This window comes from Pseudorca crassidens, chromosome 4, assembly GCF_039906515.1.
Source record: "Pseudorca crassidens isolate mPseCra1 chromosome 4, mPseCra1.hap1, whole genome shotgun sequence".
NCBI classification, from domain to species: domain Eukaryota; kingdom Metazoa; phylum Chordata; class Mammalia; order Artiodactyla; family Delphinidae; genus Pseudorca; species Pseudorca crassidens.
The window spans coordinates 64,043,066-64,057,602 of record NC_090299.1 but is presented as its reverse complement, the minus strand read 5'-3'; the positions used below and the strand labels follow the sequence as shown (position 1 = coordinate 64,057,602).

The following is a 14,537-nucleotide window of genomic DNA, read 5'->3' as shown; positions in this document are numbered from 1 at the left end:
CATAGATTATTTTATTTGTGTGAGTTTAACAATACTGTGAGCTCTGAATTACCTAGGAGTATATCTGTGGTCAATTTAGTTCTCTTTACTTACCACTCGTCAGCCAAATTCCAGGAAAAACACTAGAGAACTAAGCCAGGGAGATTGATCCTAGGAATTGAGCAAGATAAAATGCTTTGTATTTAGTAGACATTCATTAGGTAAATTAAATGCTTTTGTGTGTTGTGTGTGTATTTTCTTCTCCCATGTATTAGTAGGTAAATCAACAATAGTTACATTGGCATATACGCATTTATAGATAAGGTAATTCCTATTTAGGCTTTTGTCTTCATTCTATTCTTAGACTCTTTATTTTATAGAGAAAACCAATTGTTGACAATATCAGGAAGGAAAAATTCATCCATTCATTTATTTAGCATTTTATGAGACCGTTTCTGTTTAATTTCATATTTACCATTTACTACCAGTGAGACCTTTAGTAAGTTCAGTATTTTTGAGACTCATTTTTCTCATCTCTACATGTTAACAACCTCACAGGATTATTAAGAGGAGATAGATACAGATATCCTATATAGATATAGATACATGGCCCTAGACTGCCCTTTAGGATTTAAATAAATTGCATTTCTGTAGTATTACACATATATGACAAACACTGTGCTTGCGACCAGGCTTACAGAGATGAATAAGAGAAAGAAAATCATTTCAGTTATTTATGTCTAACTTTGTTCTAGAAAGATAATTATTTAAATATGTGATAAGGGATAAGGACTATAATAGATGTATATACAAAGTCATCTGGGAACGTGGAGTATGTATTTTTTTCAGTCTAGTAGGGATATAGGGTCTCTAAGTGGATCTTAAAAGAGGAGTCGGGTTTCCCTGGTGGCACAGTGGTTGAGAGTCCGCCTGCCGATGCAGGGGACACGGTTTGTGCCCCGGTCCGGGAAGATCCCACGTGCCGCGGAGCGGCTGGGCCCGTGAGCCATGGCCGCTGAGCCTGTGCGTCCGGAGCCTGTGCTTCGCAACGGAAGAGGCCACAACAGTGAGACGCCCGCGTACTGCAAAAAAAAAAAAAAAAAAAAAAAAGGCGTAATCAGGAACAGGTGGGAGGAAGCCAGTTTAGGGAAGGAAGCAGTGGACTCTTCCACTGGGCCTAGGGATGTGCTTGTGCCAGGTGCCCAGAATACTTCACTCTTTGCACTTCTGAACAGGATGGTTTGCTGAGAACATTTAAAGGTTTCATTTACTTCTTCGGCATTTAGAATTCTAGTTCCAGAATACTGTATTCTGCCGGGCATCTACTAATATAATTGATCATAGAATGAAATAGCTTGAAAAAAATGCAGAGAGAATTGGTTTAACCACTTCATTTTACAGGTAGGGATTGAATTTTAAAGAGATGAAGTTTCTCATCCAGTGTTTCACAGCTGGTTATAGTGGCTGTGCTGCAAGTAGAGTCCAGATCTCACAGACCCTCAATAGTGCTCTTTCTATACATTTCATCATTGTTTGCAAGAACCAGTACAGACTGAGTACTGCTCAAGAAATGTGGACCTTGAGAATGAACAATCAAGTGGTATTTTTTGGTCTGAGAAAAATAAGACTTGAGCTTGAGTTTGAGAAATGGTACTAACATGAATTCCTACTATTTGTCAGAACAGAAATATCTAAGAGTTAACCAAATCCAAAATGTATATGTAAAACAGATGTTGTAAGGAAAACATCTCAGGATGAATTGATTGTAGGAAGCAGGAAGGTGGAGATGAGGACTGGACTTGCACTGGAAAGAGCATGGTAATGACACCTTTTTGGAGGGGAGGTTATTCTGAGGATATTTAAGAAATGGGCCACCAAATGGCTAAAAGAACTCTGTTCCAGAGGGGAAAATTTCTACTCTTCGTATTTTTTAGTTCATTTTCTTTGGTAAATGGTTTCACAGTAATTTCTCTCTTAGCTTACATTAGCATTGTGTATTCTGAGCACATTATTTAACTTTACCTCTATGTTCTCATGTGTAAAGTAGGATTTGTAATACCCTTTAAATGCTCAGGAAAACAACCACCGTTAGAATAGTTTTGCTGTTTCCCAGAACATCTGTATCATTTTGTCCTTCTCCCCAAAGGCTATTGTTATTAGTTATACATATCCTTTAATATCCACATTCCTTTTTTCCTCAGTAACAGTTAGTAGGAGTGGAGATCTGATATTTTTCCCCTTTTGTTTCAATTCCATTCCTAAAAAATTTTAGCGAAAGTACTTCGAGCGAGGAATATGAATAGACACATACCGTAGATTAATGCGAGTATACATGATGGTATAGTGAGAAGGTGAGCAATGGTATTGAAATACGTGCTGTATAGATTTGCTTTCTCTTTGGACTTCAGGTTTTGAGTTTCCACACCTTGGTTCTAGTGGAGGACCACTTATTTGCCATAGCTTCAGCTCTGCTTGCTATTTTATCCTCTAGCATGTTCCTATGACCATGGTTCCCAAATTTTAAGATTTTCCAGGAATATTGTTGATTCAGCATTTGAGACAGTCCTAGGTTTGAATTTCAGCATTTACTACCAATTTGACCTTTAATAAGTTACTCAGCATTTCTGAGCCTCATATTCTTCACCTATAAATATTATCAACCTCATTGGATTGTTGAATGAATAAGATAAAATTAAAATTTATGTACGGCCTACTAGAGGGCCCCTTGCACTGCCCTATAGGATGTAAATAGATAGTAATTCTTATGATGTTACATATACATGACAAACACTAAGAATTATTAAAATAGGTCTAGCGTGGGGTCCTGAATCTCCATCTTTTAGCAAAGTCTCAAAGTGATTCTGATGAGTAGTTCACGGACTATACTTTAAAGAAAAACCTTCCTTGCGGGATTATTTGGATATGCATTGTGTCTTCAGAAGTCCAAAGTATATTTTGTCCTTTGGTCAAGCCTACACCATTATAATTCATTACATAATTTAGTAAATTGTATTATACATGCTCTCTCACCGAAGTTGCTGTTTAGGTGACAGAGGCAGGCAAATATTTCAATAGAGAATACAGTGTGTTAAATATTCTGATAGAATCATGCGCTTCATCCCAGGCAGGGGTGGAAATGGGAATAGCTTGTTCTAGAATAAGTCATTCCTGAGTTGAATCTTAAAGGATGAGTAGGAATTAGACCAGTATATGAAGAATGACTGCTTTATTTCTAGTTGGGATGACTGGATATCAGAGGAGATACTTTAGGGATAGGAGAAGATAATGATGTATATGTAGCCTCCAGCAGTTATATTTAGAAATCTGAGATTCAGGCCTTGTTGGTATGTATTAGCATAGTTATATCTCCTGGAGGAGGTCGAGAAGAAAAAAACAAAAGGAGAGAGAGATGCTAACTTACGCTATTTAACAGTCATAGAATGCTTCCTGTTTTCTTTTAATATAATTTTTGTTTGTTTTTTTGGCCGCGTTGGGTCTTCGTTGCTGCACACGGGCTCTCTCTAGTTGCGGCGAGCAGGGGCTACTCTTCGTTGCAGTGCGCGGGCTTCTCATTGTGGTGGCTTCTCTTGTTGTGGAGCACGGGCTCTAGGTGTGTAGGCTGCAGTAGTTGGAGCACGCGGGCTCAGTAGTCGTGGCACACGGGCCCTAGAGTGTGCGGGCTTTAGTAGTTGCGGCACGCGGGCTTGGTAATTGTGGCTCACGGGCTTAGTTGCTTCGTGGCATGTGGGATCTTCCTGGACCAGGGATCGAACCAGTGTCCCCTGTATTGGCAGGTGGATTCTTAACCGCTGTGCCACCAAATCATGCCTATGTAATGAAGCCTCCATAAAACCCCAAAAGGACACAGTTCAGAGAGCTTCTGGTTTAGTGAACATGTAGAGATTTGCAGAGAGTAGCAAGCGAATAGAGAGCATAGAAGCTCGTCCTTTCCTTGTCCTATGCATTTCTTCCATCTGGCTGTTCCTGAGTTATATACTTTTATAATAAACCAGTGATCTAGCAGTAGTAAGAAAATGTTTCTCTGAGTTCTGTGAGCCAGTCTAGCAAATTAATTGAGCCCAAGGAAGGGATGGGGGTTGTGGGAACCTCTGATTTATAGTCATTTGGTTAGAGGTACAGGTAAACCTGGGCTTGCTACTGGCATCTGAAGTGGGAGAGTTGGGCGGGTGAGGGGTAGAGATTGAATTTTAGTATGCTCTGCTTGTGTGCAGAGAATTGCTTGTTGGTGGCGGGGGGACACCCCCCCCCCCGCCCCTGTTCACCATGTTGGAATTGGGCCCAGGAATCCAAAAGAATAGGTCACTAACATGAAAGTTAAACCTTTGGAAATTATTTCTTGTGAGAGATGTGTTTTATCTAGTTTACTGATTCCAGCTACAGAAAAATATTGATAATCCAAATCCTTTCAGGAATCTTTTTTTTTTTTAATGCAGAAGCCTTTGTTTTTTAATTTATTTGGCTGCACTGCTGGCACATGGGATCTTTGTTGCTGCATGCGGTATCTTCATTGCAGCATGTGGGATCTTTTTTTTTTAGTTGTGACATGCGGGATCTCTTAGTTGCGGCATATGGGATCTGGCCAGGGATCGAACCCGGGCTCCCTGCATTGGGAGCATGGAGTCTTAACCACTGGACCACCAGGGAAGTCCGTCAGGAATCATTTTTATTAGCTAGGAAAGCAGTAAATTATACAAGAGGAAATACCGTGTATGTGAAAGAATACTTTCTTTTTTAACTTTTTAAATTTTTTTAATTTTAAAAAAAAATTATTTATTTTTGGCTGTGTTGGGTGTTCATTGCTGCATGCAGGCTTTCTCTAGTTGTGGCACACGGGGGCTACGCTTCGTTGCAGTGTGTGGGCTTCTCATTGCAGTGGCTTCTCTTTGTTGCGGAGCATGGGCTCTAGGCACGTGGGCTTCAGTAGTTGTGGCACGTGGGCTCAGTAGTTGTGGCACACAGGCTTAGTTGCTCTGCAGCATGTGGGACCTTCCCGGACCAGGGATTGAACCAGTGTCCCCAGCATTGACAGGTAGATTCTTAACCACTGCACCACCAGGGAAGTCCACTTTTTTTTTTTTTAAACAAATAGGTATTTCTTATTGTCAGAATGAGAAAGCAGATATGTATGAAAAAGAAAGGAGATATATAGATGCAGCATTTTTTAAAGCTTTAAAAATTTTTTTGTAATAACAAATTAGTAAATTATAAACTGCTTGAGAATAGGGGCTATTTCCTTATTTCTTTGATATACCTTAAGAGTGCTTAAGTATTCTAAACAACTTATGTAATTGTAACTAGTAACTGTGTAACTAGTAAATATCAATCTGCAGTGATAGCATAGATTTGATCAGAAATTTCTGAAGCATTGTCAGGAATATAGAAAGAATTAATTTTCTTACTCTTTCTGCCGTCATTTCCTAAAAGGGTTACATATGGTATATGTTTCTGTTTGTGTATTGGAAGTATGTGTGAGTACCCCTTTTTTTTTCTGGAGTGTGTAAAGAAAACAAGGAAACTGTTTATTTGTTGCTGCTTACTTGCCACATACTAATTTGGCTTGTTGCTTATCCCCAGTATCACTTATGATTATGATATATATTATTTTAAAATAATTGTTATAAGAGATTACCTAAATATTACATACATAAAATATGGTTTGAAGGATTACTTAAATGTAAGATTGTTACATGGGAATACAAAAATGTCAGGTTTTTAAAACTGTGCCTTAATATTATTATTTACATGCATTGGTGTATTTTATGTAGTGCTATTACTGTGCTTAAATGTGATTTATTCTTTTTCCTGTTAGCATTTCCTTTATTTTTCTTATGCTTATATATGTATTACTGTAACTCTTTCCTAATGCCTAGTTTTTACATTTTTTAGTACTGACGATATAGTTTGCCTAGCAATTTTCCAGTGGCATATTTGTTGTTAGACAATCACTTGACTTTATCTTATGTTAAAGCAACTATATTTTATACGAAGTCGGGGAAAATCGCCTCTTTGGGAGACCTGCACAAAATAAGTCTGATTTCAAAAGATAGTAGAGGGGCTTCCCTGGTGGCACAGTGGTTGAGAGTCCGCCTGCCGATGCAGGGGACACAGGTTCGTGCCCCGGTCCGGGAAGATCCCACATGCCGCGGAGCAGCTGGGCCCGTGAGCCATGGCCGCTGAGCCTGTGCTCCGCAACGGGAGAGGCCACAACAGTGAGAGGCCCGCGTACAGCAAAAAAAAAAAAAAAAGTAGAGTATTTAAGTTGATTTTAAATGTGTATCTGTGGTTTAGAGCAAAGTATATAAGGCCTAAGCACTCCCTAAAATATTTTTATTTTCTCAAATGCTGAAATTTTGCTTGATTAATTACAGCTTGCAAAATAAATCAAGCATCTCCTAGTGACTAATAAATTTTCTTCAGAATCTCAGTCCTTTGGATTTACACTCTAATAACAAATATGGGTGGTATCTAATTTAATGTGACCTTTATAGTTAATTTGTGTCAAGATGTTACTGAAACTACAATAGAAATATTTTTCCTTTCTCCTTTATCCCCTTGGACAAATATCCTTAAAAATTTTTTTTACAAAAAATTAATAGAGTGACTATCATTTGTTATTGCTTTATAGTTCAGAAAGCACTTATAATATGCTTTATCTTGTCAGCTAACATTTTTCACCTATTCATCAGAGATAGTCAATTAAAAGCCTTGTTATTAAAGTAAATTTCTTACCCCAGTGCCCAGCACATTGTAAATTTAACCTTGTCTTTGGAGAACTCAGTCTTTACAAACATTAAGTCCTTATATTCTTTAGAAAGTTCCAGCAGTAATATCTTTTCTTTGTAGGAGCTCTTTGATGTAATGCCACCGTCTTTGAACTCAACTGTTCTTCCAGAGCTGAAAAACTTTATACACTTACAAGTCTTCCCCTCTTTAAAAAAAAAAAAGCAAATTGTTGACTGAAATAAAAGTATTTTTTCAAACTATGAAATAAACCAATGAAACCCATGAAAGTATAAATTGTTTTAATTTTTTCAAAAGTAGAGCATTAAAAAGATTGTTTACAAGGTATTAATTTTATGGGAGAAATATGAGACAAAGGGCATAAATCATACCTTGTCACCCCCTTTCTTTTCTCTACAGTCCAGGTTTTCTAGTGATTGCCTAATGAGTATATCATTTTAGTCAGGCTGTAAAGCAGGAAAAGGGCTTTTTTACGCCTGATGGTTTTGAATCTTTAAATGCTTTTGTTGCCTGTGATCATTTTTATTTTGAAAAACATGAAAGAGGATGATACTTACCGTAAAAACTCTTTTCCTTTCTATAGAGAGAAATAGCCCGGAAACTTGCAAATCCTAAGCAGCCAACAAATCCTTTTCTAGAAATGGTCAAATTTCTGTTGGAAAGAATTGCACCTGTGCACATTGATTCAGAAGCCATCAGGTAAGCTAGGAAATATATTCACTCATAAATAGAATATAATCTGAAACTACAGTATTGTAAGTTTAAATTCTGGGTCCCCAAGGAGACCTTTTAAAAAGGTTTCCTGTACACCTTTTTAAAGGCAGAAGCATATATCATTGAAGTTGAAAGAAGGACCAAAGTTCATTTTTTGATCTTTGGTTTGCTTCACTGTTGATTTTTTTAAGAGTTCTTGTGTTTATTTTTAGCTTGTATGTGCTCATTAAAGAAAACCTGGAACATGAGAAGGAAGAAAATTTTAAATCTATAGGCTATCATCAGCCTTTGAGTTTTCTTAACAGTTTTCATGGCCACATAGTGTTCTTTAGTGTGTATTATATTACTGTTCACTTGAGATATGTGAAAAACAGAATAATAGTTTGAAGGTAGCACAAGATTGCCACTGGACTAATCTGCTTTCTAAACACGTGTATTACTTACCAGTTTTTTGGCCCTACTTTATCTGAGTTTTTAATTTATTTTTAACTTTAATATGAGTATAACATCTTGTTATATGAATGTGAAAATTAGTGATAATATGCAAAAAGTAAGCAGACTAGCATAATAGACATTGACAGCTATTGTTTTTAATTAACTGTTCCCATAATTTCATGCATTTCACTTGTTTCTAATGATTTTCTGTTGTAAACTTCTGAGAATGCTTTTCCCTTGCACTAACCATTTTTCCAGTAGATTATCTACATATCTTTTTATGTTGGGTAACTAAATAGCATTTATTGATTCTCTTTTCTTTGGATTAGGAGACCTGGTTCTAGCTGTTAGTTATTTTATCTTATGTGAATCACTGCTTTGGTTGTATTGAAATTCCAATTGTATTAGTTTGCTAGGGCTGCCATAACAAAAGACCACAGACTGTGTGACTTAAACAACAGAAATTTATTTTCTTATATTCTGGAGGCTAGCAGTCCAAGATTCAAGGTATCAGCGAGTTTGATTTCTTCTGAAGCCTCACTCCATGGGATGCAGAGATAACTCTTTGCTTTCCTCACATGTCTGTCTCCTAACCTCCTCTTCACATAAGGACACCAATCATTTGGGATTATGCCCCACCCATTTGACCTCAGTTTACCTTAATTATCTCTTTAAAGGCTCTATTTCCAAGTACAGTCACATCCTGAGGTGTACTGGAGGTTAGGACTTAAACACAATGAATTTGGGGGTACACAATTAAGCTCGTAATGGTGATGTTTGTAGGGGTTTTTTTGTGGAGTTTTCTTGTTTTTTTAAGCTAAGATCTCCTTATCTTTTAATTTCCTTATTTGCAAGTAAGAAAGCTAAGGTTCTGAGAGAGACCAGGTAGTTTTTTTACAGCTGGGTAATAGCAAAAACCATAACTTAAACTGAGATTTATTATTTTCAGTGTCAGTGTCCTTTGCTCTATACCGTTTGGTTTTAATGGGGTAAATCAAGGAAATGGTAGGCACTCTTTCCTTTGCATATTGATTTTGAAAGAGACATATAATTGGCATCAGGAAGCCTTTGGTATTTGTCTCCATGAGGCCTCACAGAGTTTCATTACTTTACTAAATTATAATAAGCTAGTGTTTGATCTCCAGTCTTAAAAGACCAAAAACTCAGTTTTTTCAGTAGTGTCATGATTGTTTGGGCTCAGAAAAACCAACTAACTTATGGTTAGGATGTCTAAGGGACTAATTTTATGCAAAATTCCAATTTATTAATTTTACTGAGAAATATATGTCATATAAGATTCCTTCCATGTAACCAAATTTTCATGGAATATAAATTGCAAACAAAGGGTTTATTTATTCATTAAACATACCTTTAGAGGAGTGATTTTTAAAGTACATCGGGCAATTGGGGAAGGAGAGTTACCTAACCTGAATTGTGTGAAATGTATTTGTTATTAGAAAAGGCTCCTGAAATAGATGGCACATAATATGGGTAGTGAATGATCAGTAGGAATTATAGAGATCAGCCAGGTGAAGATTGCAGAAGAGCAGACCAGGCCACTAGCCCTGTGTCATTGAGCAGGTTATTTAAATTACTCATCTTTAAGATAAGAACAATAATAATTACTAAGTGAAGTTTTTGAGAGGCTTAAATAACATATACGTATGTAGAACACTTAGCATAATGCCTCACACATAGTTAAGTGCTAAATGAATGTTAATAGCTATTCTAGGAAGAAAAATAGCAGACACAAAAGAACAAAGGCAAAAGGAATCAAGAATTATTTAGAAAATTGCATATACTTCAGCCATAATGAAGGATTTGGGAAGGAAGCATTGAGAATAGTAGAAAATCATTCTAAGTATAACTTTTTAAAATATATTTATTTATTTTAGTGTATTTCCCCCAGACTTATGTACATACAAATACACATATGCATGGTACAGTTAGTTATTGGTCTGTAGATAGTGGTTGAAAATGAAGTAGTGATTGTAATAATGATTGAAACCTGGGGGGAGGGTAAAATTTAGAAAGAGAAAGGTTGAGGACTGAATCCTGAGGAATATTAACAATTAAAAGGCTGGCAGAAGAAAAGGAATTTATTAAATTAAAAGATGTTTTTTAAGAAGGCATGGTCAAAAGAGATCAGGGGTCAGATACTGCCCAGAGTAAAATAGTAAATTCAAATATCCACTGAATTTAGAAAATAGAAAACCACTACAATGCCCGGAATAGTTTCTTTGGGTTAGCAAGGACAAATCCAGATTACTATGGATTGAGAAGGGCATAGGATAGTCCTTCCACACCACATCATGGTACACAAAGAAAATTACAGTATTTGAGCAGAGAAAACTGCTCAAGTCTAGAGGTGACTGGCCTAGCTGAGTAGGAGCCCACTAGATACCACTTGGCCATCTTGAGGTCTGAGAAAATCAAAGGGATATATACCATATCACCCTTCTAAACTGCTATAGGAGATAAATTGGGATTTGGGGACAGCTAGTATAGACAGTTTAGCTATAAAAAGTAAAGGAGAAAAATGAGTTGATGGAAAGAGAGTAAGGTTGAAGAAGGGTCTTTTCTTGTTTTTAATGAAGGGATTTTGAATATTTGAATACCTTTAAAAGGTGCTAAAAGGAAAGAAGAGAGGTTGAAGATGGGGTAAGGGGAATAGAACTAGGATAGAGCACCATCCCTAAAGAAATGGAACAGGAAGAAGAAAATCTTCCCCTATGGCATTAAAGGAGGTTAGAAAATAGGATATGGAAAATTACAGTTTTCACTCAAAGCCTCCATTGTTCTCCTTTATGTCAACAGTGAGGTAGTCTGCTCAGTGGAAGGATTTAAAAATTAGACCTGAGTTAGAATGGTAAAGATTTTTAACAGTTGTTATATAGGATAGGAGAGAAACGGACACATGGATAATTTCCCAAGCAGTTTTGAACATGCATTTGGATTGGTGATGATCTTTTGCTTCATCATACTCTGTGAAGTATATGGAGTGTATATTATTTATCTAATTTAGAAATGAGGAAGAATACTTTCACAAGAGGAAGGACTATAGTTCTGGCTTCAAGATTTGGGTCTGTCTCACCCAAATAGCTTTTTGACTCATAAGGGTGATCCCACCCACATTGTAATGAAAACAGAGATTATGCCTGTCTTGTTTTGCACTGTATTTCCAGGATAGACCCTAAGACTTCACACACAGTAGGTAGTCAATAAATACTTATTAAATAAATGCATGCACGGACTCTATTATGAGTAGTCAGATACATTTGTAAATTTTATCAAACACATTTGTAATCGTGTTAATAAATTCATGCGTTTTATGGGATTTCCTTCTAATAGAAAGCTTAATTCAGAATATTTTTCTCAAATTGGAAATAATTTTTTTTAAATGTATAATGTCAGAGGTAACCATTCTAAAACAAAATAACAGGGTGAGCAAGATTTTAGATGGGACATAAAGAGTACAAACAATGAGAGAAAAGTTAATTTTTTTCCTCTCTGCAAGGCATCATTAAGAAAAAGAAAAGTCAAGCCACAGACGGGGAGATAAGACAAACAAACCAATTTTAAAATGGCCCAAAAAATTGAACAGATACTTTATCAAATAAAACATACAAATAGTAAATAAGCACAAGAAAAGACAATCAACATTATTACTCATTGGGGAAATGCAAATTCAAATTAGAGTGAGAAGTACCACTACACACCCACTAGAATGGCTAAAATTAAAGATACTGTCTATACAAAGTATTGGTGAGTATGTAGACTTACCTAACCATGTGTTGGTGATATTTAAAGTAGTTTGTTGTACATTAAATGTACATACCATTACCTTACGACTCAGGAATCCCAATGGGGCAGACATTTGCCTATAAGAAAAGAAAACATCATAAAAAAAAAAAAAGAAAACATACTTCCCATAAAGACCTATACTTAACTGCTTTTAGCAGCTTTACTTATGTCTTTAATAGAAATACCCAGAAGTCCATCAGTTGGTAATTGGATAAACATAACTGTGGAATATACATACAATGAAATACTTCTCAGCAACAAAGAGGAACGAACCACTGATTTCTATGCAACAACATGAAGGAGTCTCAAAAGTATTATGTCACATAAAAGTTTTCAGACACAAAATATGTAAAACTTTAGAAAAGGTAAAATTATATTGACAGAAAGCAGATCAGTTATTGCCAGGATAGGAAAAGGGAATTGACCACAGAAGAGGCATAAGGCAGGTTTTTGTGGAGATGGCAATGTTTTATGTATGTATCTCCACAATGATTCACCACTTTATACCCACTAGATGGCTGTGATCAAAAAGATGAGTTGGTGAGGATATAGAAAAATTGGAACCCTCATGTATTGCTAGTGGGAATGTAAAGTGGTGGAGCTGCTTGTGAAAACAGTTTGACAGTTCCTCCAATACTTAAGCATAGAGTTACCATATGACCTTGCAATTCCACTCCTAAATATATGCCCATACAAAATCTGTATATAAATGTTTATAGCAATGTTATTCATAATAGCCAAAAAATAGAATGTCCCAAATGGACCATCAACTGATGAATGGATAAATAAAATGTCTTATGTGCAGACATTGGAACATTATCCAGAATTAAAATGAATGAAGTACTGATACATACTACAACAAGGATGAACCTGAAGAGCAGTATGCTAAATGAAAGGAGTCACTCACAGAGACCATATATTACATGGGTCCATTTATGTGAAATATTTAGAATAGGCAAATGTGTATAGCAACAGAAAGTAGATTAGTAGATGCCTGGGGCTGAAGGAGGTGGAGGTGAATAAGGAGTGACTCCTAATGGGGAAGAGGTTTGTGTTGGGGTAGGGTGAAAGTTAAATTTGTTGAATATTTGCCTGTACTAGGCCATTTGCTGTAATAATTTAATATCCTCAAAGTTTAATATCCTTCTTCAGTTTACTGATGAAGAATTGAAGTTTCAAAAACAAAGGTCATGTTTTGTTTTTACTTAAAATAGTATCATGTTGACCAGGCAATATTCCATTTTGTGGTGGTTAGGTATATTTGAAAACTAATTCAATAATGTTGGACAATTAAATAGTTTTTAATTGATCAATGTTTATGGATATATTTAGCACGATGCTTCTCATGAATTGTTATAAATTTCTTTGTTATAAATCTCTAGGAATGGAATTACCGATTCAGTGTTAATTATAAGTGATTAATGCCTTTGTCCATGTGAGTGTTTGCTATGTTTTTTTGCTTTGAGTGCATTGTCATTTGTCCATTTAGCAACTGCCATCTTTACTGTTTTTCTTAAAATTGCAAATGATCTCTATATATGGGTATGAATATTACATTGCTTATACTTATAAAAATATATTTCCAGTACATGTGTCGTTTAATTTTAGTTTTGTTGTTTTTCAGTAGAATTACTCTTATTATACATGGGTGGGGCAGATAAACTAAAAATAAGCTCTGTTGTTATGTAGAGAGCAAAATTTAAAGTCACAAAATAACTTTTTCTTCCAGAAGATATTTGAAGTTGTTGTTTAGATTCTGTATATGTCTGCTACAATGTAATTAGGATATAGTTACTAATATAGTAGTGTTACTAATTTAGATTTTCTTACTTTAATAGTGCACTGGTAAAACTAATGAATAAATCAATAGAGGGGACAGCAGATGATGAAGAGGAGGGTGTAAGTCCAGATACAGCTATTCGTTCAGGACTTGAACTTCTTAAGGTATTTTTGAAACAGTTTGTCTTTTCTGCAGTCATAATTTGAATCCCCTTAAGGATATGCAGGAGTCAGGCTTTATTTCATTGGAAACTATTCAAAAGATTAAAATTTGTAATAGAAATCATATTTTATAAAAATAACACGTTTTCTACATTATAATATAATTATTTTACATTATAAAATAATAGTTTTATGGGTTTTGCTGTTCCGTACATCACTTGCGTGCCTGCTGTGCTTGTAACAGTATGTGCTAAATAATCTAGTCTTATCTTTCAAATAACCTGCATCTGGACTGTTCACAGGAAATTACTGTAAGACATCATCTATCTGATTGGGATTTTTTTAAACAATTGGTAAACATAATAGATGCCAAAGAATTAAGAGAATTGAACAATTAGTAAGAGACATGATTTAATCTAGGGGGAACACAGCATCATCAAAGAGAATAATTCTTGGCATGTTTTAGGGATTGTTGTGAGTGTAGTCTGACTAGATAAAAATATTGCTTTGGGGAGTAATGGAAGACAAGGTTGGTTCTAGATTGTGGAGTGCCATTAGGGCAGAAAGGTACCATCAAGGGCATTTAACACTCCTTTTTAAAATGATACAGCACTTGATGGAGCTTTCGTTAGATGGAGTAAAGAGAAGAAATTAAAGGCTAAGAGACATGGGCTTCCCTGGTGGCACAATGGTTAAGAACACACTTGCCAATGCAGAGGACGTGGGTTTGAACCCTGGTCCGGGAAGATACCACATACCGTGGAGCAACTAAGCCCATGTGCCATAACTACTGAGCCTGCACTCTAGAGCCCGCGAGCCACAACTATTGAGCCTGTGCTCCACAACTACTGAGCCTGAGGTCTAGAGCCCAAGAGCCACAACTACTGAAGCCTGCGCACCTA

At 36.1% G+C, this 14,537-nt stretch overlaps 1 protein-coding gene across 5 annotated transcripts in view; it reads left to right on the top strand.

The window, feature by feature from the left end:
* The window catches only part of PDS5A (PDS5 cohesin associated factor A), a 128,788-nt gene that overhangs the window by 75,697 nt on the left and 38,554 nt on the right, over nucleotides 1–14,537 (top strand). For all 5 annotated transcript variants that reach the window (XM_067735753.1, XM_067735755.1, XM_067735754.1 and 2 more), the window contains exons 17-18: nucleotides 7,325–7,440; nucleotides 13,533–13,638. In XM_067735753.1, coding sequence (XP_067591854.1) covers nucleotides 7,325–7,440; nucleotides 13,533–13,638 — 222 coding nt within the window. The remainder of the gene's footprint in view (nucleotides 1–7,324; nucleotides 7,441–13,532; nucleotides 13,639–14,537) is intronic.